This window comes from Mustela putorius, unplaced genomic scaffold, assembly GCF_011764305.1.
Source record: "Mustela putorius furo isolate JIRA1106 unplaced genomic scaffold, ASM1176430v1.1 tig00003898_pilon_pilon_pilon, whole genome shotgun sequence".
Taxonomy (NCBI): domain Eukaryota; kingdom Metazoa; phylum Chordata; class Mammalia; order Carnivora; family Mustelidae; genus Mustela; species Mustela putorius.
Window position 1 is genome coordinate 21,037,147 of NW_025422047.1, and position 23,912 is coordinate 21,061,058.

Here is a 23,912-nt window from a genome sequence, read left to right on the forward strand (position 1 = left end):
AGACTTCATTAGGAGGGGTTTGATATTCTGTTATTCGTTAATTAAATTAATTAATTAAAGGGACGCCTGGGTGGCTCAGTTGGTTAAGCAGCTGCCTTCGGCTCAGGTCATGATCCCAGCGTCCTGGGATCGAGTCCCACATCGGGCTCCTTGCTCAGCAGGGAGCCTGCTTCTCCCTCTGCCTCTGCCTGCCATTCTGTCTGCCTGTGCTCACTCTCTCTCCCTCTCTCTCTGATAAATAAATAAATAAATAATATTTTTTTTAAATTAATTAATTAAATATTAAGTCCCTATTGTTTATCAGGTACCATGCCAGGTGCTGGGTGTACATCACCCGTTAGTCTGTACCCTACCAACTATTAAATGTTTTTTACCTCAGCCCTGTATTGATGGGTTGAGAGACATGGCTCCTGCACTCACAGAAGTTACAGTCCAGCGTTCTTTCAGGCTTCTGTATTTCTGATATACCCACCATAACGCTTAGCATTACTTTTATTTGTTTTTGTCTCTCCCACTAGTCTGTGAACCTTTCAAAGATAGGGACTGTATTCTAGTTGTCTTTGTAATCTCAGGATCTGGGATGTATAAACACTAAGTAAATGCTTGTTGGAGAGATGGATGAGAGAATGGGAGTGAGGGAATGATGGATTTATGAGTGGATAAACAGGTGGATAGATACATATAAAACTGAGAGTACTTGGTAAGGCACCAAGGGAAGGAAGAAAGGAAGACTTCAAAATTTCTCCTATTGTGGGCAGTAGAGGAGGTTTCACTTAGGGAGTTAGAGAGTCAAGGAATCTCAGATGGAAACTTTGCCTCCATATTTTGGGGTGATACCTGTAATACATGATAGTAAGCAGTTCACACTCACTCAGAGAGTAAGCTATTGTTTAAAACAGTGATCTGATTGACTGATTGATCCTCTCAGGTGGTACTTAACTTCTGCTTAGAGCTTCCTCTCTTTTTCTTTTTGCAGGTTGGCCACACCTCGACCAGTGGGCATTACTTCTCCATCACAGTCAGGTAGAGAACATTTGTTTGCCCAAATATCTGTGTGAGATTAATAAATCTCCTTTTCCCATATAGAAGATAGTTTTCTCTCAGAGACTGTAATGCAGTTTTCCTAATTTTGTGTATGATGTGAGAACAACATACAACAAGATACCCATTTGTGCTGGGTTGGTTAGGCAAGGCAGGGCATGACATGGATGGCAGCTCTTCATTCCTCACTTGATTTTCTTCCAGTCACTCCACGACCCATTTCTCAGCATAGCAGCCAGGTGGTCAGGTGAGTAGGAAGCCTACCCAGCCACATGAAAACTGCTGGCAAAAGTTGGAAGATAAAAGAAATACCTAGATATGGCAGAGGTAGGGACTGAGGAGACTTTAGGTCTATGTCAAGTTTCAACCCAGTTTGTTTTCTTTTTGTCTCACCTTATACAGTCGGTCCCCCTCTGTGGAATCTATTCCTTACAGAATATCTGACTTTAGTAGCTTGGGACAAGTAAGTAATATTTACCTTCTCTTCCCAGATTGAGATTTCCAGTGCTAAATGAAAGCAAAGATGTCAGGCAAGAGTATTAAGCTTATATTGGTTTTGGTATAAATTATCCAATGCTATGCCTGGGCTGTTTTTTTGTTTGGCAGTGCTAAAAAGAAAAAATGTTAGAAGCTAACACAGAGAAGGGTGCCAGAGTGGCTCAGTTGTTGGGCCTGGTTTTGGCTCCAGTCATGAAATCTTGAGCTCATGATCTCATGGGTCCTGGGATGAAGCCCCATGTGGGATTCCACACTCAGTAGGCAGTCTGCTTAAAAGATTCCTTCCCTCTGCACCTCCCCCAGCTTACTCACTCACTCTAAAATAAATGTCTTTTTAAAAAAGGAAGCTGACACAGAGAATGAATGGGATGAAAGTAGTGTAAATGTTCAATGGCTGAATTAACAGTAATAATTCATTTTGAAAGTAATAGTGTATCCTTCTTGGGCTAGCATACCTATTCTGCCAGAACAACATATGCTTCAATGTGTAGATATAGAGAAATAGCAAAGAATACAGAAGCCAGAGAATTAGGATATATTTATTAATTGTTTATTTTTTGTCCATCAGGGAGCCAGAGGCCTGCAGGGAAGAAGCACTCCCAGGGACTCTCATACCGGTGAGAAGGGGAAAAAAGGTTCAGAAACCAACATATTTTGTGCAGATACCAGCAGATTTCTGGTTTTCTATAAAATTATGCCATTATGCATTTTCTGTGCATAAGGTAATGCCATTTGTTTTTTTCCAAACACTGATTCAAGGTATCTAGAGATATATTATTACTTTTCAAATAATTATATTCCTGTTCTCAAACTAATAAGGAGAAACTTTTTTGAGCAATAGAAAGTCATTGAAAACCTTTGGTTGGGGCACCTGGGTGGCTCAGTGGGTTAAGCCTCTGCCTTCAGCTCAGGTTGTGATCTCAGGGTCCTGGGATGGAGCCCCGCATTGGGCTCTCTGCTCGGCAGGGAGCCTGCTTCCCCCTCCCCCTCTGCCTGGTTCTCTGCCTACTTGTGATCTCTCTTTCCCTCTCTGTCAAATAAATAAAATCTTAAAAAAAAAAAAAAAGAAAGAAAGAAAGAAAAGAAAAGAAAACCTCTGGTCAAAGACGGAGGGTTAACTTGAGTAAATAGATTTGGATTTTTTTTAATTGCCACAAGATGGCAGTAGAATTTAGGTCTAAAAGGAAGGCTAACTAGCCATGGATTATGTTAACCTGAAGGGTATCAGGCTTCTTTACTGTGTATTAAACTTAAAAATATTCCAGTGAAGAATACCCACTTAATTTCTTGTCTCTTTCCTCTTAGAACTACTTTTATTATTACTACTTTCAAGGGTATTAGCCAGTCCATAGAGAATATTTAATGAGAGAGGATTTCCCTTTCTTTCACAAGAGGCAATTGTGAAATTTGTCTATTTCTTTCTGGATAACCATTTTTGAAAAACACCAAATAGTTTCCCTCCAATTCTTTCATATTCACGCTTTGAAAAATGTAGAAGTTCTAGAGAATTTTTCAGGTTAGTAGTAATAGTCTCTCTTTCGTTCCTGATTTTAGTTATTTGAAGCTTTCTACTACTTTTTTACTTTTATTTGGAGAGCCTGGCTAGCCAATCTAGTTGAACATTTCAAAGAAATCACTTTTGGTTTTGTTGATTTTCTGTTTTTCTGTTCTCTGTTCCATTTGTTTCTGCTCTAAGTTTTATTTCTTTCCTTCTGCTTGTTTTGGGTTTAGTTCTCTTTTAGGTTTTTTTTTTTTTTTAAGATTTTATTTATTTGACAGAGCAAGAAATCAGAAGTAGGCAGAGCAGCAAGCAGAGAGCAGCAAGCAGCAATCCCAGGACCCTGAGATCATGACCTGAGCCAAAGGCAGAGGCTTAAACCACTGAGCCACCCAGGTGCCCCCCTCTTTTAGTTTCTTAAGACAAAAGGTTGGGTTATTGATTGGAGGTCATTTTTAATGAAGACATTTTCAGTTATAAATTTCACTCTAAGCACTGCTCTCATTGTGCCCTATAAGGTTTAGTATTTTCTGGCTTTGTTTTCATTCATCTCAAAATCTTTTCTAATTTCTTTTTTTCCCCTCCTTTGGACCATTGGTTGTTTGTTTAATATCAACATATTTTTAATTTTCACAGATTTCCTCCTGGTACTGATTTTTAATTTCATTCCATTGTGGTATGACAAAATACTTTTTATAATTTAGATACTTTAAAATGTATGGCCTTGGGCTCCTGGATGGCTCAGTCAGTTAAGCATCTGCCCTTGGCTCAGGTCAAGATCCCGGGATCCTGAGATGGAGTCCTTTGTTGGGCTCCCTGCTCAGCAGGGAGTCTGCTTCTCCCTCTGCCCCTTCTCCAATTTGTTCTCATTCCCTCTCTCTCTCTAAAATAAATAAAATCCTTTAAAATGTGTGTGTGGGGGGGGTGCCTGGGTGGCTCAATGGGTTAAAGCCTCTGCCTTCGGCTCAGGTCATGGTCCTGGGATCGAGCCCCACATTGGGCTCTCTCCTCAGTGTGCAGCCTGCTTCCCCCTCCTCTCTCTGCCTGCCTCTCTGCCTACTTGTAATCTCTGCCTGTCAAATAAATAAAATCTTTAAAAAATAAAAAGTAATAATAAAGTATATGTGTGTGTGTATCTATAAAACAACAAAGTCTTAGGTAGCAAAGGTGCAAGACTAACAGAATCAAAGAGAACTAGAGGAAAACTACTAGACTTTAGTACCCCACTTTCAGTAACAAATAGAGCAACTAGACAGAAGATAAGCAATGGAATAAAAGATTTGAACATTATATACCAACTAAATCTAACAGACTTCTTTAGCAGTTGAGCTTCTTGGAAGTGTAGAAGTGTAGATTTTTTTTTTTCATCTAATTTGGGAAGTTGTCAGCCATTATTTCTTGAAATATTCTTTCTGCTCTTGTTCCTTTTTTTTTTTTCTAGAAATCCCATAATGCATGTGTTGATAAACTTGATGGTGTTCCACCAAGGTCTCTGAAACTCTCTTCATTTTCCTTCATTATTTTTTCTTTCTCTTCCTCACATTGGATAGTCTCAGTGGACTTCAAAATGCTCATTTTTTTTTCTTCTGTTTGTGCTGATGAGATGCTCTAGTGAAGTTTTCATTTTTATTATTTTCAATCCCAAAATTTATATTTGGTTCTTTTAAATATATTTTTTCTTCATTAATATTCTCTATTTGCTGAGATACCACACTCATACTTAAGTGCTTTAGACATGGTTTCCAAAGATATTTGAGCATATTTAAAATACCTGATTTAAGGGTACCTGGCTGGCTCAGTTGGAAAAGTATGCAACTCTTAATCTTGGGGTTGTGAGTTCAAGCCCTACCTTGGGTATAAGATTACTTGAAAATAAAAAATCTTTAAAGAAAAGAAAAGAGGGGCACCTGGGTGGCTCAGTGGGTTAAAGCCTCTGCCTTCAGCTCAGGTCATGATCCCAGGATCCTGGGATGGAGCCCCACATCGGGCTCTCTGCTCAGCAGGGAGCCTGCTTCCCTTCCTCTCTGCCTGCATCTCTGTCTACTTGTAATCTCTGTCAAATAAAATCCTTTAAAAAAAAATATCTAATTTAGGGCTCAGCTGGTTAAGTGTCGTCCTTGAGCTCAGGTCATGATCTCAGAGTCCTGGGATTGAGCATATCATGTGGGACTCCCTATGAGGGAGCCTGCTTCTCCCTCTCTTCCCTGCTCATGTCCTCTCTTGCTCTCTCTCTCTCTAATAAATAAATAAAATCTTTAAAATAAAATACCTGACTTAAAGTCTTTAGACGACAAAGTCTAGGCTGGGCTTAGTACAATGTCTGGGCTTCCTCAAGGACAGTTTCCATCGATTGCTTTATTTCTTTATATGGGTCATACTTCTTTATATACCTCATTTTTTGTTGGAAATTGGACATTAAAATAGTATAACATGGCAGTTCTTGGAATCAGATTCTTCCCCCTCCCCATGGGTTTTTTTTTTTGTTATTGTTCTTGCTGTTTATTGTTTAGTGACTTTTTAAAAATTCTATAAAATCTGTATTGTCATGTGGAGCCACCAAAGTCTCTATTCAGTTAGTTTAGTGGTCAGCTAAGGACTGGACAGAGATTCCCTTAAACGCTTGGAACCAGTAAGTCTCTCAGTCTTTGCTGAGGGTTTCTGTATATGTGTTAGGGTTCTCTTTCAGCACTTAGCCAGGCAACTGACCTTAGCCTTCAACCTGCTTGTATGACCTCAAGGTAAGAGATTGGGGCTTTTTCAGGTATTTTCTGAGCATGCATATAGTCCTGCATATGCATATGTTCTAGACTCCAAGAATGTATTGTTTTCAGAGTCCCCACCAACAATTTATTCCCCATCTCTTCCAGCTATGCTTTCAGGTTAGCCTATTATTTGCCCCAATTGATATTCACATTCTCAAGCAGCCCAAACAAGTGCTTCTAATTGTTTACAACACACACTCCTGGGGAAAAGGCTTTTCACAGGTGATGAACTCTAAGCTCCAAGTCCCGATGAGTTTGCGCTCCAGGTCGGATCAAATAAAGTCAGCCTTGCAAGTGGAGTCTTCCAGTTGCCACTGGACAGGTCAAATGATTATTTTCTGGGAATGAGGCTTTGAAAGAGTTCCAAACCCATTCCATCCCCACGATGATGCCAGAATGTTGGTTTTCAAGGCTACCACGGAGCTGGAGGAGAAATGGGAATAGGGGAAGTTAAAATGCCAAAAAGTTCATTGTTCTTAAACTCATTTGGCTATTACTGTGGAATAAACGTTCCCCAGACTGCTTCAAGCACTTTGTTAATTTACACAGTTCTGAGAAAGTTGATTCTGACAATTTTTGCCAGTTTTCTCATTCCTTTTATGGAGAGAACTTTGGAGGTCTTTATGCATTTTTACCATCACTCCTAATGAGTTTAATGACCCTTTGTCTTTAGCCATTCTTTCTGGTAATTACCATCTTAGAGGGGAAACCAAGCACAGATCTATTAGAGCACATCAAGGCAGTAATGAATCCTGGTCCACAGATTAATGAAAGAAATGGGGGGTGGGTGGCTGGGTGGCTCAGTCGGCTAAGCTGTCTGCCTTCAGCTCAGATCATGATCTCAGGATCCTGGCATTGGGCCCACATGGAGCTCCCTGCTCAGCAGGCCCTCTGGGTCTGCTCCTCCCCATTTGTGCTCTCTAAAAAAAAAATTTTTTAAAATTTATATATGTATATATATATATACACAAATATATATATATATATACATACATATATATATATGTATATATACACACACACACACACACAACATATATAAAATCTTTTTTTAGAGAGAGGAAGGCACCTTTAGGAGACACTGCTAGGTGATGAGATTTTTCACTTAATATTAGTCACTAAGCCTAACATATATATTGAAAATCTTTCGTGTCCAGTTTCTTTGCCCTGATCCCAAGCATACCTGAACAAATCTCTTCTCTAGTTCATCATGGGTTATCTCATAGCTTCACTTTTATGTTTTCCAGAAACCCCTTCACCAGCTTCTACTCACAGCTTTTCTTATAGGTAAGAGATTATGCTTCCTTTCACTGGGAATCTCTTCACACTGACATTCTGCCAGCAGTCCTGGGGTTACTCTTCTACTGGCTTATACCACTGAAGTTTAAAAATCTACCTTGTAAACAAGAGAGCATTTAATAGTACTGTCTTATATATGTCCAAATTAGTTTCAGTCACAAGCAGGGTATTTATTTCCTGTCTTGTCTAAATATATAGGCTCTCCCTTTACATGTACTTTTTACCTTTACCTTCCTTTTCTCTGCTGATGCTTCTTTTTCCCCTCCTTAGGCCTTCACCTGCTTCTTCGGGACAGGGGATTTTTTCTTGTAGACCATCACTAAATGGTGGGAATTCAGGCCACACAAGAGGCCTGAATTCAGGCCTCACCCCCAACAATTCAGGTATGTTAAATAACATTCCTAAAGGAATGGAGCTAACCATTGACATATATACTAAATAAAGATTTTCAAGGTGAAAAGAAGTTAAGAAGAGAATGGACTTAATAACCTACTTAAACTGCTTAGCTAAGTGTTTTTCTGACTAGTGTTCTACAGATTAAGATCTACCTATTTACCCTGACCCATAAGTAAAACTGCCAAAGAACTGCCCAAGGGAATTATCTTTCATCATTCCAATTTTTTCCTTCAGGTCAGAGGGAAAGCAGAACCCCACTAGAGAGTCTTCCTGGTTTCCAGCTACCAGTTCAGCAGGTGAGCCCAGGCTAATCTAACTATCCTGCATATGAAAAACTCACATGGTTAGGCCTACACATGAAATGCCTTTTGTACCACCTGTTAAGGTGGTAGAATATAACTGGTGGAGAATGACATGGCTTTCAAATATGGTAATCATATGTTCACAATCTATCAGGATGGTCTCAATTTCAAAACTTCTATCCTACTACAAGATTAGCTTCCTAGTTTGGGGTTTAAAAATTAGGTCACATGGTAGTGAATGGCTTTAAACTGAGAGGTCTCGGCCAGTGCGAACTAAGTGTGTAGACACAACTAACATTCCCGAAAGTTCCACAAAAAAATATTTCAATGGAATAGATCTTTTGGGTAGAGGTACTGCTTGAATAAGGAAAAGCTATGTGCACTTCTCTAGACATGGTTAGAGTAATGCTTTATAAATTTACGGGACTCTGATACGATATAGGCAATAAGAGAAAAAGGGTAGGGAACAAGAAGAGAGGTTTGTAGGGAGCTCTGCATGAAAAGTCTAGTCTTGCCTTTTAAGTTATCTTTTAGTGCCCAGGTTTTGAGGATATTTAGGCCTTTTAATGCCAAGCTCCTGGTGACCCCAAGAACATCTTAAGATAGGTAAATATTTTGCTCTTGTATTCCGAATGCCCTTTATTTTCATTGGCAAAAAATTATTAGGCAACACTGGGGAAATAACATCCCTGAGATCCTCACAAATGGAGAGGTTAACCTACAGATGAAAAAAGAATCTACAAATATATGGCCCCTAATTGGATCCTGATTGAAACAAACTGTAAAAAAACAAAAACATTTATGAGAAAGTTGAAAACTGAACACCTCTTGGATATTTGATATTAAGGAATTGTTAATAGTTTTCTTTTGTAGGCATAATGGCTATTTTTAAAAATAGTCTACCTTTTGGAGATAACATACTAAAATATTTAAGGAGAGGAAGTTAAATGATTCTCTGGGGGTTGCTTTAGTATAATCTAGTGAACATAGGAGAGAGAGAAATGAAAGAAAAACTGGCTATGAGTTATTTGTTGAAGTTGGGTGATGGGTACTTATCAGCTCTTTATACTACTTTACTTTTGTATTTTTTGAAAACTTCAATAATAAAGTTTTTTTTTAAAAGTTATTTAAGGAAGTGTCACCTCCCCAGAGGCATGAGAATCCTGCCTCACTGCTAATCCTCTCTTGGCATAGTCTCCAGTTTTCTCTCCATATCTTCCAAGATAGTTTTTTTTTTTTTAAGTATTCTGCCTTATTACCATAAAACAATAAATGTTCTAAGATTTTCATAATTAGCAACAAAGCCTTTGTCACACTAGGTGTATCAAATCTTAGTTTGGAAGTTAGTTCATCACACAATGGAGAAAACTATGGGGCAGTAGTAGTGGTGACCTGCTGTCTTGATAAACTTCATGTAATGGTGAGAGGGCCTTAATTAGCTTTTTTGTTATAAATGCCCATATCTGCCTTCCTTCCCTCTGCTGCAGACTCTCTACGAACAGAGACAGATGGGATTAGCCAGGTCAAGAGAAGCATGGACTACTTCCAGATAGATTGTCTTCAAGGTCTGATCTAAACATGTTGCTTAAAGAAGGCCTATAGCATCCAATGCCCATTAAGTGCCTTGGAAAATGTCTCCCTGCCTTGTTTCCTGGTTTCACTCTCTTGACTTTTATGATATACATCCTCTGTTACCTCCTAGGAAAATGGTCAGGCATTATATAAGGCTAGTACTACAGGAAGATGTTTAGATCTCTCCCACACTCAAGTAGCTCTCTCATTTCCTGCAACTTAAAGGTTGTAAAAACAATTCTTGGCATCATTGGGTGTGAGAGGTAATATACTCATTAAGTATGGTTTATTTCTATATTTCATTCTTTTAGCTTTGGGTATATTCTTCCATTGCCAATGTTAATAAGCAATAACTCTGTTCCTTGTCCTAATTTATTATACTTTTGTTGCCTATTGTTTCCTCTATGCCTAGTTAACTATGTTGATTTTCCTTTGAGACCCAGACTTTCAGCTTACTAAAGTATATAGATAAAATAAAGGTGTCCTTTTATTGTTATTGCAACTCTATTGGTTTTATATTACAAGCTCTGAATGGTGGAATGGACAAAGACCACCACAACTTAGATGAAACCTGTATTCTTTTTTGGGTACTAAATAGAAATGAGAAATTAAATGAGTCAGCCACTGGCAGGGAGACCATAAGCAAAAATATTGAAAAAGTGTAAAGATAGCAGACATCTGCCAGAAATAAATTAGGTCCTGGAAATGACCCTGAAAGAGTAGGATTCCCTACTCTTTCTGGAACTCTGAATTTATTTTTAAAGGCATTTCTAGACACCTCTTCTGCGCAAGAGCCTGTGCTGTAGCAGGTACAGGAGACAAATCTGCCCAGTGATAGATGCTAATACACTGCCTTTCAAAGTTTTTGTTCCTTTAGTTTTTTTTAAAGATGTATTTATTTATTTTAGAGAGTGCATGTGCGCATGCAAATGGGAGAAGAGACAGAGGGAGAGAATTCTCACACAGAGGCTTCATTTAGCACTGAGCGTGGAGCCTGATCTCATGACCCATGAGATCATAACTTAAGCCAAAAACCGTGAGTAGGGTGCTTAACTGACTGAGCCACCCAGGTGCCCCAGGTTTTGTTTTCTTAATCTACCTCAATATATCCTGCTGTTAAAAACAACAAGAAAAAAGTATACTAAATCAGAATGTTAATGGATTTGGCTCCATTAATCTCTAAACCATAGAAGTGGCAAAGTGGAGGAGAGATAAACAATTTTATTTGTGGCCTTTTATTATTATTCTAGCAATTTGGGGCATTCACTCTTATTTCTAGATGGTTAACCCATTGAAATCTTTATATCTGACTCCATCTGATGGAAACCATTCTAAAACATCAATAATCAATTAAGTTAACAACCTGGGTCCGTCCCTCTGTCCCCAAGACAGATCCTATAAAAAGAGGAAAGTCTCAATTACAGACATAAATTGAACCAACACCAAAAAAGATGAAATATTAGTCTCTGTCAAGTTAGGCAGGAGGGAGTTTCAGGTTTGTAAAACCAAACCTGGAACCTACCTGCACCCACCTTCTGAACAGTAGAAACTATCCCTCTCCTCTATTCCTCTGTAACCTAATTCTACTTTTTAAAAGGACATTTCCCCTAATTCCCACATCCAATAAATATCCAGTCTAAATTATTCTCCACCCAATTATTAAACTTTTCACAAGCTCCATGGGGAAGATTTACCCTGAGACAAATAGTGAACAAAATAGGGACTTTGGAAAAAGATTAAAAAAAAAAAAAAAAGTACAAGGCAAAAGTGGTCCCAGTATCAGAAATGAAAACATTCTGCTACCTGTGCAACTCAGTAACAAGGAAGGTAAACCATATAGTCACGTTGGTGAGCATTAAGGAAAGACTAGTGATGAGACTGGGACATACTAAGACTCTTAGCTGTATTATACATGGACTTGTGCTCAGAAAAGGGGTGTGAGGCAGCCTTACATTCCAGGGAAAATGGTGGGACTGGGGTCTGCACTGGAATCATCAATTGAATCAAAATTCTTTACTCTTCTTTTCCAGTCCTCCTATAGATGTATGGCCAAGGTCTGGGCTTTCCATTGCACACTAAGGGAAAAGAACAGCAGACATGAAGAGAGCAAAAAAGCCTTCTCCCAGCCCATGGTTTGGACCACATCCTTAGCGCACTCTTCACTGAGACGAGAGGACTGATTTCTGTTCATCCAATTCCCACCTCTCTTTAGATCCTATGGTCATACTCTCTGGTCCACCCTCACTACATCCCCAATCCCCCAACCTCAAGAACACAAAGCTTTTCAGTTCTTTGCCACAAAGTAATTTAAAAAAAATGTGGTTTCTTTGTTTAAACAGTTACTAAGTTGGTTCATCTTTTAGTAACAGACCTTCCCTCCCCTAGTCCCCCCGACTCAGTCCTGTATGATCACATCGTCATCATCATCATCCTCTTCTTCCTCCTCCTCCTCCTCTTCATCCTCGTCATCTTCTGGCAGTTCTTCCTCCTCCTCTTCTTCCTCTTCATCTAGACAAACCACCACCTCAGCTGGCTCAGGTAATCGAGAGTCAAACCAATCCAGTACCTGCTGGGTGCTAAGCCTTGATGCCTGACTCAGTTGAGGGATATCACTTTCCCGTAGCTGTTGATGGGCTGCCCAGTACCTCTCCAAGGGTCGTATATCCGGTGGGGGTGGGGGGTTTGGCAGAGGTGGTGTCTCAGCCCATTCATTCAAGGAGCGGGTTGAAGGTGGGGGTGTGGGAATTGCTGGGTCCTGGAAACTAGAGGTACCAGGTACTGCATTGTCCCGAAACCATTTTAGTTGCCCATGCTTCAAGGCATAGCGTGTGTCACCAAACCACTGAATGATCTCAGGTCGAGGTAAACCAGTGATCTGTTCTAATTTATGGTAATCCTCACGCCGTGCCCATTGGCACTGTAAAAAAAAAGATTTGAGGATAGCCAGCTGCTCTTTGGTTTTGCGCTTGGTCTTTCGCTGGCGTTGCATATCTGGGGAAAGGTACTCTGCAGGGCCAACCCTACCTGGTACTGAATTATGTCTTAGCCCCTGGGGCCAAGCTGGCTCCAGATGTGGGGGCAGTGCCTGTTCACTGGGTGACAGTGGCTGTGAGATACAGCCTAGTGACTGGAGCGGTTTAGAGGTGGCAGTAGCTCCATTAGCCAGTACTGGGAAAGTGGAAGAAGAGGTAGAGGGAGAAGAAGGAGTCATATTAGATGTTGACTCCTGCTTACAACTACTAGCAAGTAGTGAGATTGGTGGGGGCTTATCCCGAGCATGTGGCGGATGGACAGCTGTGGAGTGGTTCCAGGAAGCAGAACCTAGGCCATGTGACTGGTGGGGACCCCTGCCTGCCTGCTCCTTAGAGAAGCCACCACTTTGAAGATCCTGCCAAAAATCTGATTGGTGGGGGAATGCCCCACTGCCAGGTGCCATCAGGGGTTCCTTTGCTTTCTGGTGACTCAGCAGCTCTGAGGACTCCTCAGGTTCTACCTTCAAGCCTTTCATTTGGGTGGGCTCACTAAGAGTCAGGGGTACTATTCCAAGACCCATTTGTTCTGGAGGTGGCAATGGAGGAGGCACCTCCTCTGGGGGCCGCCCTGCATGATGAGTAAAAGAGAGAAGGGATTTGAAATGGAGCTGGTCCCGATGGTAGACCACTCGGGCTCGAGTCTCTTCTATTTCTTCAGATGACCAGCTAATGCCACAGCGGAGGCGCTGGGCCATGAACCAAGTCTTGACTTTCTCCATCTGCAGCCCATAGCGTAAGCAGAGAAGGGCAATGTCTGCTAGACTGGGATAGGGAAAGTAGCTGAAGGTTTGTAGCAAGTGTTCATTGCCATCCAGCTCACTGGTCTGGGCTGCTTGGGTCCACACAAGTTGTAGCTCCTCGGAGATTGGAGGCAGGCAGATGAGCCCCGCTGGGGAGCTATTAAGACTGCTGGCCTCTTTATTAGGAGGCATGGTGCTTTCTGATTTGTGCCCTTCAGAGATAGCTGTAATAAGAAGAGAAACAGCTCAATCACTGGGGCTCCTCTTTCAGCCTATTGCTCAATTTCTGTCAAACAAAATGCTGGACTCCAATACAATCAACTATCTATGTGTACCATGTTGGATTGCTTTTAAAGTGCTTTAGTAGTTTCTCATTTAATTTTCCTAATTTTATGACCCTGTTAAAATTCCTGTTGTATGTATGGAAAAACCAAAGTCCATAGAAGTCACATGACTAGTGAATACTATCACCAGGACAAAAATCTGTCTTTAGAGATTAAGGAAGAAAACTCATCCTTATGTTGCCTTAGCTTTTCTAATTCAAACTCACTTCATCCTCTAAGTCCATGGAACAGGAGTCACAAAATGAAATCTCAACCACAAAAACATGAAGTGCAGTAATCTCAGAACTAATGCAAATTGCTTTAACTCCTGGCAATTTATGATTACCTCTAGAATGTCGAGACAGGTGGGAAATACAAGAGAGGAGCTAGAAGGCAGGACAGCACTGTTCCACTGCCCAGCCCCCAGCCCTCTTTCCTCTTCCCTTTTTGGTGATGGAGTCCTTCAGGGAGGGCAATGATAGTGCCTTTAAGCCCTAAAACCAAACCCGTTTTATTTTCTCTCTGTAGGATAAGACACAGGTCAGATATCTGGGATAAATGGGGCTTACTCTTCCTGGGTTTTGGGGTCCTGTGGGGGTAGAGGGAATTGTTTCCACCAAGTCATCCTCAGAACAAAGGTTAGCCCCTCCCCCAAGCCTTTGTCTCTTCCTACAGCTCAGTCTCTCTCTGGGGAGCCTGGAGAGCTCCCTCAGACTGTAACAGCCCCTCCACACAGGGCCAAAGCCCTGCCAATCTTATCTCTGCAGCCCAGCTTTCTTCTCAGGGCCAGGTGGGCAGATGCACTGTGAATGGAAGCCAGGTCCTGCAGGCTCCCCAGCAGCACCACTGCTCCCAGGGCTGTGGGTGTGGGGGCTGCAGGGAGAGCTCCTGATCCTGCATCATGCCTGAAATACCTGCTCAGGTTATTTCCCAGAAAGTTCTGTTGACCAGGTTTTAACTCAGCTCCCTGGATGGGCATTAGAAACTCTTTAACACATCTGCCACCCTTTACTGTTAGAGGAATCCCTTCTGAGTTTATAAATATTTACCTCTGATATGTTAAGGATGGGACAGGATTCCTAGGTAAACACTACATGATGAACCGAGAAGAATCTCAAGTCCAGGATGTTATAGTACATAGTGGTATCAAGGGATTTTATATGACGATTAGAAAAATTTGGAAGCATTTTAATGAGTCTCCATTTCCTTTTAACAATCTCATCTATTGAACTGAAGGCCATGCAGATCCTAAAGGCTGTACAGCTTGAAGAGAACCTGAAGAGGGTAAATGGAGGCAGCATGGCACAGTGGGTAGAAATGGGATCCCTGACTAAGGCCAACCTGCAGTCTGAATCCCAGTTCTGCTACTTACCAGCTATATGATCTTGGGCAAGCTACTGAACTTAAAGGAGCTTTAGTTTCTTCATGTGTAAAAAATGCACAGTGCTGCATGTCTATAAAGCTATATATTTTTTATCAAGAACCTACTATGTGCTAGGCAAGACCTAACACAGCTGTTGGTGTGCGGGTCTGGGGTGAGGCAGATTTGAGATTAACTGCAGCTCCACTCCTTCCTAGAGTGTTGCCTGTCCTTGGGCAAATTATTTAATCTCACAAAGCCTTAGTTTCCCCGCAGAAAGAAAGGCGGTCGAAACAGCACCTTCCTCCAAGTTTATGGCTAAATGAAAAAAATGCAGTTGATGTGATGCCTAGAACAAAGTAAAGGCTCAATAAATGGCAGCTTTTCTCATTACTTCAGCCTCACAGGGCAATTCTGATATAAGGGAATGCCATTCTCTTCCTAGACATGGAGGGAAGTGAAGCAAAGACTGCATTCTTTAAAATCATTGTTTTCCATCTCTTTTTTCAGGGTCCTAATTCTAATGAGCAGTGGAAAAAACCAGGATATCCATGATTTTATGCTCTTTACATTTTGGGAGTTGGATATCATTCCAGAATGGATTATGCTGCTTTAAAAAAAAAAGTATGAAAATCACAGCTTTAGGAGAACTGAATCTGTATCTTGGGTTTAAATCCTTTTTGATTGCCAGACAAATTGCCAATGCAGTACTACCTCTACCTTTACCCTCCAGGTTCATCCCAGACACACCTGAGTGGCCTGTGAGCAACTGCTTACACAGATGGGTGCTAAACCACCATTCAGACATTGTGGCCCACCGCCAAACCTAAGCTGGAGAATACTTTATGATTGCAGCACTTGACATCTACTTAACCTTATTTGTGTCTGTTTTTTAAGTTCACAATTATACTTTAGATAAGAGAAAACTGTGGCCCAAGGAATAAAGCAGTCCAGCTTAAGGATGAAGACTGTCAGACAGGAAATAAGGCAGGTACAGCTATAAGCCTTACAAGGAAGCATTTTGTTTTCATTCATGTGGTTTGCTATCCTCCAGATTCTCATGGTATCAGTTTGATGTTTCAGTATAACATACATAATGCAAATACCGTATTTGGGGTACTGCATACATCCAGTTTTCCAATTACTCAAAACAAACTGTGGAAGATTTCCTGATGTAGAGTAGTGGCTTAAATCAAGGCACAGCTAGCTGCACAGCTAGCCACCTGGTATCTCCCTGGAAGAATGTGGCTTTGACACAGGAAGAAACTACAACCAGAGAGAGGCTTATGAGAACTATAACAAGGAGAATAGACCCCACATTAATCAAAACCACAATGAAGACACCACAGTGCCTTGTGTTCTTATATCTCCATTTGGAAAGGGTAGAAAAAGAAGGGAATCAAAACTGGAGAAATAAAGACTCCTATGGGCAGAGATGGTAGTGATGATGGGATTACCAATTCTGAATAATTACTAAATTTGTTTCCTTATTAAATATATATGCCCTACCACTCCTTCAAATAGCTAGTAAAAAATATAACGAGAAAAACATATATAGAGGATAACACCCTTCGTTCCCTTTGGGCTTTCCATACTTGTGGACAGATGGCAGTAAAGAATGGACTAACTTAAAACTTCCAGTTTGGGTGTACATACAATCCTAGGAAAAAGAGGGGTTCACAACTTTAGGGTTGATTCTAGACTTATGGATAAAGCAGGAGACTGTTCAAATGAGAAACTAATGATCCTGCAAAATTACCCTGTATCTTTATTCAGAAAAGAATTGGAGTACTGCCTGAAATGTGTCTTGGTGATACAGTTTTAAGGGCCTTAAAAGAATTTTCAGTGGTATTCAACTTACGTGCTTCTCAACTTTTTTGGGTCATGAACTTCTCTGATAATCAGATAAAGGTATGGACCACTCAGAAAGTTATGACTACCCCCACCATAAACATCCAAACATCCAAACTACATTATATATAATCTCAAAGGATTCACTGGCTGCCTAGAAGCCCAATTTAAGAACCTCTGCCTTATGTCCTTCCAACTTAATAAAAAAAAGAGAGTGATGGTAATTGCTTAAAGAGGAACATACTGCTTGATGTGAATGAATGGAAAGAGTGGATGAAATACTCAAAATTGGGGCGCCTGGGTGGCTCAGTGGGTTAAGCCACTGCCTTCGGCTCAGGTCATGATCTCAGGGTCGTGGGATCGAGTCCCACATCGGGCTCTCTGCTCAGCAGGGAGCCTGTTTCTCTCTCTCTCTCTGCCTGCCTCTCTGTCTGCTTGTAATCTCTGTCTGTCAAATCAACAAATAAAATCTTAAAAAAAAAAGAAATACTCAAAATTTAAGTCTAAAAGGGACTGGATATTGGTGATATTAATTGGAGAGAATGGAAGGGAGAGGTGTTCAACTGGGCCAGGAGTGTGATTTAACTGATCCACTGGGTTATATGACCAACACCCACAGTGTGCCATGTACTAGAGGATGGTAGGCTACTCTCCTAGTGTGCCAAAATCACGTTCCCTTCACCTGCCCTATGAGCCTGGACCAGTTGCGGGTGATTCCCAACCTGTTTATGCCTGTTTTTTCTTTATTTATATAATAATGTAATTAAATATCACATAAATCTATGAAAAATTAGTGCGCTAAAAACTGTTTCTATGAAAAAGTCAAATGTTAAGGTGTTGTACAGTTGTTGAATTGGGAGTAGCAGGGAACTGTAAAAGATTAGAGGGGCAGGGGACTTAAAAATCTCAAACGTTTTCTGCATTCAGATTGCTCCAAGTGTTTAAATTCTCACTGCATTAAAACAAAACAAAACCGGGGCGCCTGGGTGGCTCAGTGCGTTAAAGCCTTTGCCTTCAGCTCAGGTCATGATCCCAGGATCGAGCTGCACATCAGGCTCTCTGCTCAACAGGAAGCCTGCTTCCCCCTCTCTCTCTGCCTGCCTCTCTGCCTACTTGTGATCCCTGTCAAATAAATAAAATCTTTTTAAAAGTAAATAAAACAAAACAAAAAAACCCTTGAAATCATACATCAGAGGCAGTGGCACATTAGAATTACCTGGGAAATTTAAACCAGGGAACCCTCCTTCGTATTTTGACTTAAATTAGTCTGGACTCGGGCCCAGGCATCAGTACTTTCAAAAGTTCTCGGGGTGCAGCCAGATTTGAAATTCGCTTGTGTAGTTTATATGGAAAGACAACTGGGAACTCCAATCAGCAGACTTACACAAAGAAAACGCCTGGACACTACCCCAGAAGATTGGTGCAATGAACATACTTTTAATGACAATGCTTAAGAGATGTATGCATCATTTTAAAAATTCCCAAGTTTAACTGGCTTGTTTTTTCAATCATTGCCATTTACCTGTCCTACTCATATAATATAAAAGGGCTTCAAATGTATGGTGAGGAGGTTCATACGATAAAAGATCTCCTGATCTGGGCCCACATTACCAAACAGGTCTCAGCTTGAGTCTTTCAGTTTAGAAGTCTCAGATTAGGACACAAAACCAGGAACCTCTGAGAACTCGGGTTCTCACTTTTTTGGTTTGTTTTCTGAGTATGGTTGGGTAGGGGGTCAGAAGGCGCAGTTTCTCCCAAACCTTTCATTCCCAAATACCATCGCTTCCCAGAAGTAAGACCAGGTTTCTGTACGTGTGTTGAGGTCGCCAGGAGGTAGTCGTGGGGGGAGGAGGAGAGGCCTGGGAAGGAAACGTTTCTCCTATCCTCCATTTCGCAGGCAGTCTATAAGGCTCCAAACTGGGTCAGAGAACAAAAAGTTGCTGCACTTGGGGCGATGAGCCCCAGGGAGCAGCCGAATCTCAATCCTCCCCTCGCGGGGGGGCGTCCCAACCCAGCCTTCCCCTCCTCCCTACACACCCACTCACCCTCCCCCAGTTACAACAGGGAACCGAAAAGTCCAGAGGAGAAAGGAGAGAGAACGGGGCGACTTCGAGCCTAGAATTCTCCAACCACCACCCCCCCTCCACAGCGCGGGGATGGGGCTCCGGAGGTCGGAGATCGTACAGGGGCTGGGAGGGGTAGTCGAAGGGGCTGGGGATCACTCACCACGGTCCGGCCCGGGCGGCGGCTCCCAGCCTCGCACCATGGGCCGGGGGGAAAGGGGGAGAAAGGGCAGGGGGCCTCCGGGGTGGGAGTGGGGTTCCCGCCCGGTGCGGCCTGCTCCAAGCCCACCCGCGCGGAGGGCCGGGACCGGGACTGCCCCCCCTGTCCCCGAGAGCGCGCCCGTATAGCCCAACCCTGGTCGAACGAGTTGGAGGCGGGGCGGATGGGTGGGGCGAGCTCCAGGGGCGGTGCCAAGGTGGCCCGTGTCCCGATTGGTGGAAGTAGGCAGGCAGGCACCGGCGGAACGCACTGGGCCGGCCATTGGCTGCGTGAGTCTCGGCTGAAGTCGGTTATTGGCTGGGTGGGCCTCAGCCGGGGTGGCTATTGGCTGCTTGGGTCAGGGAAGATGTCCCCCAGGGCCAGGGTGCTGTGAATGGTACCTCCTCTCCCCCCCTCTTCCCCCTCCCCCAGCTTTCGACCTTTCCGCGCGGGACCTTCGGAGTACGCTGAGCCCTGGTCTTCCCGGAATTGCCCCAAGGAATTCACAGGAGTTTGTTCAGTTGTCCAAGACTAACTTGCAACTACTCCCCATTTGTTCCTCCTGAAGGAAGACTTTTTTCAGCATCCCCTTGTCAGCCTTACACGCGAGTAGAACCAGAGCGGAGCCGCGCCTGCCCAGCCGAGGGCAGTCAGCAGCGTCGCTGTAAACGAAGCGCCCAGAGCAACCGGGAACTTGTTCTCCAGATGGATCAAATGGCTTGCAGCCTGAAAGACGAGGATCCCAGCAGCCCGGCCCCTTCAGAACGCTGCACAGGTGTTCCCACGGACTGAGTGCCGGAAGTAGGCACCTGTTTGGGGACACCCCCCCCCCCCAGACAATCCGACCCCTAGGCCCACCTCTCTGTCCCAGTGAGGAGGACCTGCCTCATATATTTGAGGACCTTGATTTTCGCTGTCAAGAAAAAGATGGCAACAAAATGGGACTTTTCACCAGAGTAGTCACAAAAGTTGTAGGACAAAAGTTAATATATTTGGAATTTGGGCCAAAGCTTGTATATTTAGGATTCTCGGTCTTTAAACAAAAACTTGGACACAGTACTTTCTTGATTCTTTTGTTCTTATATGCTAATCTTTGAAAAAGTCTCTTTTTGCCTTTAGGTCACTTAATAGTATATACAACTACAATAATTTATGAAACAATTTCAGACTTTGTTCTGTATCCCACAGACATCACCCCTCCCATATACTAGCCACCAAACCAATGCCTGCTATGGATTCTTTATTGCTCCAATTTAAGGTCTAGAGCACTTTCATGGTTGTCAGACATCAGAAATGGTTTTCAACTTCAGCACTGAGCCTCATGTTAATTATGCCTGTATTTGCACCTGCCCTCCTCCCAGTCCCATTACATTCAGTAAAAATTTCAACCTCCTAAGAGCCAGCCCTACAATATTCAAACTAGTATCCAGCAAAAACATCAGCAAAACATAGGTGTAAACAAAGGAAAGATATATATACTCAGCTTTAGAGTTGGAAACTTCTGATCCCTCAGGGTTTAAGCTAGGGCTCGTAGTACATAACAGACTTTGTCTTAAATCATGACTATTACCATGCCCCAATAGTTTGTATACGATAAAAGAAAAAGTGAAATATTTTAGGCAGCAGCAGCAGTTTTCAGTGGAGTTGTTCTCTCATAATCCAAACAAATAACAAGACTGGGTTGATTGGGAAGAAATCATGATTAATCTGGCTGGAAAGCCAGTCAATGTCTGCGAGAACCTAGTGCCTGCCCCTCTATAGGAGGATCAGTTAGGCACCCTGGGCAACACTGATCACCAGCTTTTGGAAATAAGAAAGGTGGGCCTTTTCTGCCACCTTTCTTGTCTCATTAAGACACTCACTCCTGAGACTCGGGAGTAGGAAGCAGAATTAAAGACAGGTTTAGGAGAGGGGAAATTAAAGGAAAGAAGAAACTTATCTACCCCTTTTATAGAGTGCGTGCTAAGCTTCCCTCTTTTTTTTTTTTTTTTTTTAAGATTTTATTTATTTGAGAGAGAGAGAGTATGCACAAACAGGGGGAGGGACAGAGGGAAAAGCAGGCTCCCTACTCAGCAGGGAGCCTGATGTGGGCCTCCATCCCAGGATCCTGGGATCATGACCTGAGCCCAAGGCAGACCCTTAACTGACAGAGTCACCCAGGTGCCCTGTGAAGCCTCCCTCTTATGTGGGTTTCACCCTAAAGCTTTAGAAGATGGAGTGGACTAGGATGGGGATTGGAAGAGAGGAATAGATGCAGGCTGACAATATCAAAGAAGGGAGGGCCCCTACCTCTAGCAAGACAACAAAACTTCTCAGCTTTTCCAGGGACTAGTGCTGAAAGAATGAGGACTTGTCATCCTCAATGTAGAGATGTTAATTCCCCATCTTTGGTGAAAATTCTCTCTTCCTTTGCATGGCTTAGATATAAGTAGGATTAACCAGAGGCACATTTACCATAAACCTAAGGAAACTTAAGTTTCAAAGTCACTTCTTGCACAGACCTCTTCCAAAGCACTGGAGAAGCTCCAGGGTGTGTTAATATGGTTATGGCTTTTTGTAAAATTTGAAAAAAAAATATTTAAACTGAAACTGGCTAAGATTGATGTCTCTTTCCTTTCTGATTTCCCCTCCATTATTTCTCCTTCTGTCAGGTGGCAGTGGAAAGGCCATGGGTATTTTGAAATTGGCTAGAGAAATGGAGTTGGGGATACATTTAGTTTGGGTTGAATAGGTATATGACTGTGGTTTGCTGTAATTTCTGTAAATACTTTAATAGCCAGTATGGCATTAGGGGCTGAACTATGTCGTCCATCACCGCCCCCCCCCATTCTTATGATAAAATCCTAACTCCGGATACCTTAGAATATAACTGTATCTGGAAATAAGCTCTATAAAGAAGTGATGACGTTAAAATGAGGTCTTCAGGGAGGCTTGGGTGGCTCAGTCAGTTAAGTGGCTGCCTTCGGCTCAGGATCCTGGGGTGGAGTCCCACATCAGGCTCCTTGCTCGGCAGGGAGGCTGCTTCTCCCTCTGCCTCTGCTTACCACTCTGCCTGCCTTTGCTCTCTTTCTCTGACAAATAAATAAAATCTTTAAAAAAATGAGGTCTTCAGGGTGAGTCCTAATCCAATATGATTGGTATCTTTATAGTAGGAAATTTGGACACAGACATGAACATAGAAAAGACCATGGGAAGACATAGGGAGAAGATGACTCTAAGGAAAGGAACCTCAGAATTAAGTAAACCCTGTGGATATGTTGATCTCAGTCTTCTACCCTCCACAACTGAGAGAGAATTTCATTTTAAGCCACCCAGTGGGTTGTATTTTGTATGGCAGCTCTAGCAGACTAATACAGATACATTAATCCTAATGTCAACAATCCAGAGTATATTAGTCATTCCAAATCTGTAATGCTCTGAAATTTTACACATGTATCAAAGAAACTTGATGGTGTTTTTTTTCAGGTTTGACAAAAATCTAAAAAATCATGTAACATTATCACTTATAAAAGTGTGAAGGTGAAAATTTTCTAAATAACTAAGAATTTTTTGGGGCGCCTAGGTGGCTCAGTGGGTTAAGCCGCTGCCTTCGGCTCAGATCATGATCTCAGGGTACTGGGATCGAGTCCCACATTGGACTCTCTGCTCAGCAGGGAGCCTGCTTCCTCCTCTCTCTCTCTGCCTGCCTCTCTGCCTACTTGTGATCTCTCTCTGTCAAATAAATAAAATCTTTAAAAAAAAATCACTAAGAATTTTTTTAAAAAGCAATCATGTAGGGGCACCTGGGTGGCTCAGTGGGTTAAGGCTTCTGCCTTCGACTCAGGTCACGATCCCAGAGTCCTGGAATCAAGCCCTGCATGGGGCTCTCTGCTCAGCGGGGAGCCTGCTTCCTCGTCTTTTGTCTCTCTCTGCCTGCCTCTCTGCCTACTTGTGATCTCTGTGTCTGTCAAATAAATAAATAAAATCTTAAAAAAAAATCATGTAGAAAACTAAATTACTTTTCTGTACTTCTTATAGAAAACATTATAATAAACAATATGAAAAATCTATCAAGGAGCATGCACCCAAAAACAAAATTGTAAAAAAAAAAAAAAAAAAAAATGCTAGTCAAGTAGGTAATTTCTAAAATTTGTTATTTTTCTTGATTTTTATTATTATTATTATTATTATTATTATTTGACAGGCATAGATCACAAGTAGGAAGAGAGGCAGGCAGAGAGAGAGAGGGAGGGGGAAGAAGGCTCCCTGCTAAGCAGAGAGCCCGATGTGGACTCGATCCCAGGACTCTGGGATCATGACCTAAGATGAAGGCAGAGACTTTAACCCACTGAGCCACCCAGGGGCCCTTGATATATATATATATATTTTTTTAATATTGTGGTGTCAGCTCCTTAAAAATTTTAATTTATCTTTTTCATTTTAAAGTTTTCACTTTAGTGCCTAATGTATTTATTTTTCTTTTAAAAGGCTCCAAAAGTTGTATTTCAGGCACTTCAAAACTTGGATCTACCTGGGACAAGCCAAATGGATATGGTGAGTTTCTGCCTCACTTAGGAGAACCATGCCTCACCATTCTATGCCCTGTCTCCTAAGAAATACAAAAGCTGAGGGCTGACCAATCAGAACTGCAAATATTGAAGATTTGGGATAGCAAAAGCTGCAGTGGAGTTTGTGGAAGAAGGATTTCAGACAGACCTAGCACTAAACTAAGGTGCGAGAGGCCTGGAAAGGCATTTCGGCTACAAAGGGACCTAGGCAGTAAGCCACGGAGAAGAACCCTGGGAAGCCCCGCTTACCTCTCTTTGGGTGTCTGCTCCTCATGCTGACTCTACCCTTCAGCATATCTAGTTTCACAACGTAAGTGTGGGTGCTCTACCATGACATCACAACTTGGCCATTATGATGTAATGAGGAGGCATCTGATTATTCTCAGGCTAGGCTTCCCTATTAGAAACACTGTCTGGAGGGCACCTGGG

At 42.2% G+C, this 23,912-nt stretch overlaps 2 protein-coding genes across 8 annotated transcripts in view; one reads left to right on the forward strand and one right to left on the reverse strand.

Moving 5' to 3' along the window:
• The window catches only part of RNF212B (ring finger protein 212B), a 27,029-nt gene extending 17,165 nt beyond the window's left edge, over positions 1 to 9,864 (forward strand). For 2 of the 4 annotated variants that reach the window (XM_045067744.1, XM_045067745.1), the window contains exons 8-10: positions 977 to 1,023; positions 1,444 to 1,504; positions 2,108 to 2,472. In XM_045067744.1, coding sequence (XP_044923679.1) covers positions 977 to 1,023; positions 1,444 to 1,504; positions 2,108 to 2,260 — 261 coding nt within the window. In that variant the 3' untranslated portion in view covers positions 2,261 to 2,472. Of the gene's footprint in view, positions 1 to 976; positions 1,024 to 1,245; positions 1,289 to 1,443; positions 1,505 to 2,107; positions 2,473 to 7,046; positions 7,087 to 7,368; positions 7,482 to 7,728; positions 7,791 to 9,283 lie in introns of those variants that run through there. The other 2 variants (XM_004755320.3, XM_004755319.3) reach the window with 2 other exon arrangements.
• HOMEZ (homeobox and leucine zipper encoding) lies at positions 5,859 to 23,832 on the reverse strand. Of its 4 annotated transcripts, none has more exons than XR_006602848.1 (3): positions 18,901 to 19,127; positions 11,321 to 13,364; positions 5,859 to 6,222 (listed from the first exon to the last, which is right to left on the reverse strand). XR_006602848.1 is itself a non-coding variant. In XM_045067743.1 (3 exons), exons 1-2 carry the CDS (start codon positions 18,938 to 18,940, stop codon positions 11,764 to 11,766), a joined length of 1,641 nt encoding a protein of 546 aa, XP_044923678.1. In that variant the 5' UTR covers positions 18,941 to 19,127; the 3' UTR covers positions 10,570 to 11,443; positions 11,740 to 11,763. The 4 variants fall into 4 exon arrangements, 3 of the variants coding, with proteins under 3 accessions (XP_044923678.1, XP_004755379.1, XP_004755381.1); XM_045067743.1 differs by lacking the exon at positions 5,859 to 6,222 and having other exon boundaries at positions 10,570 to 11,443; positions 11,740 to 13,364; XM_004755322.3 differs by lacking the exons at positions 5,859 to 6,222; positions 18,901 to 19,127 and adding an exon at positions 23,733 to 23,832 and having other exon boundaries at positions 10,570 to 13,364.
• Positions 23,833 to 23,912: the final 80 nt, after the last annotated feature.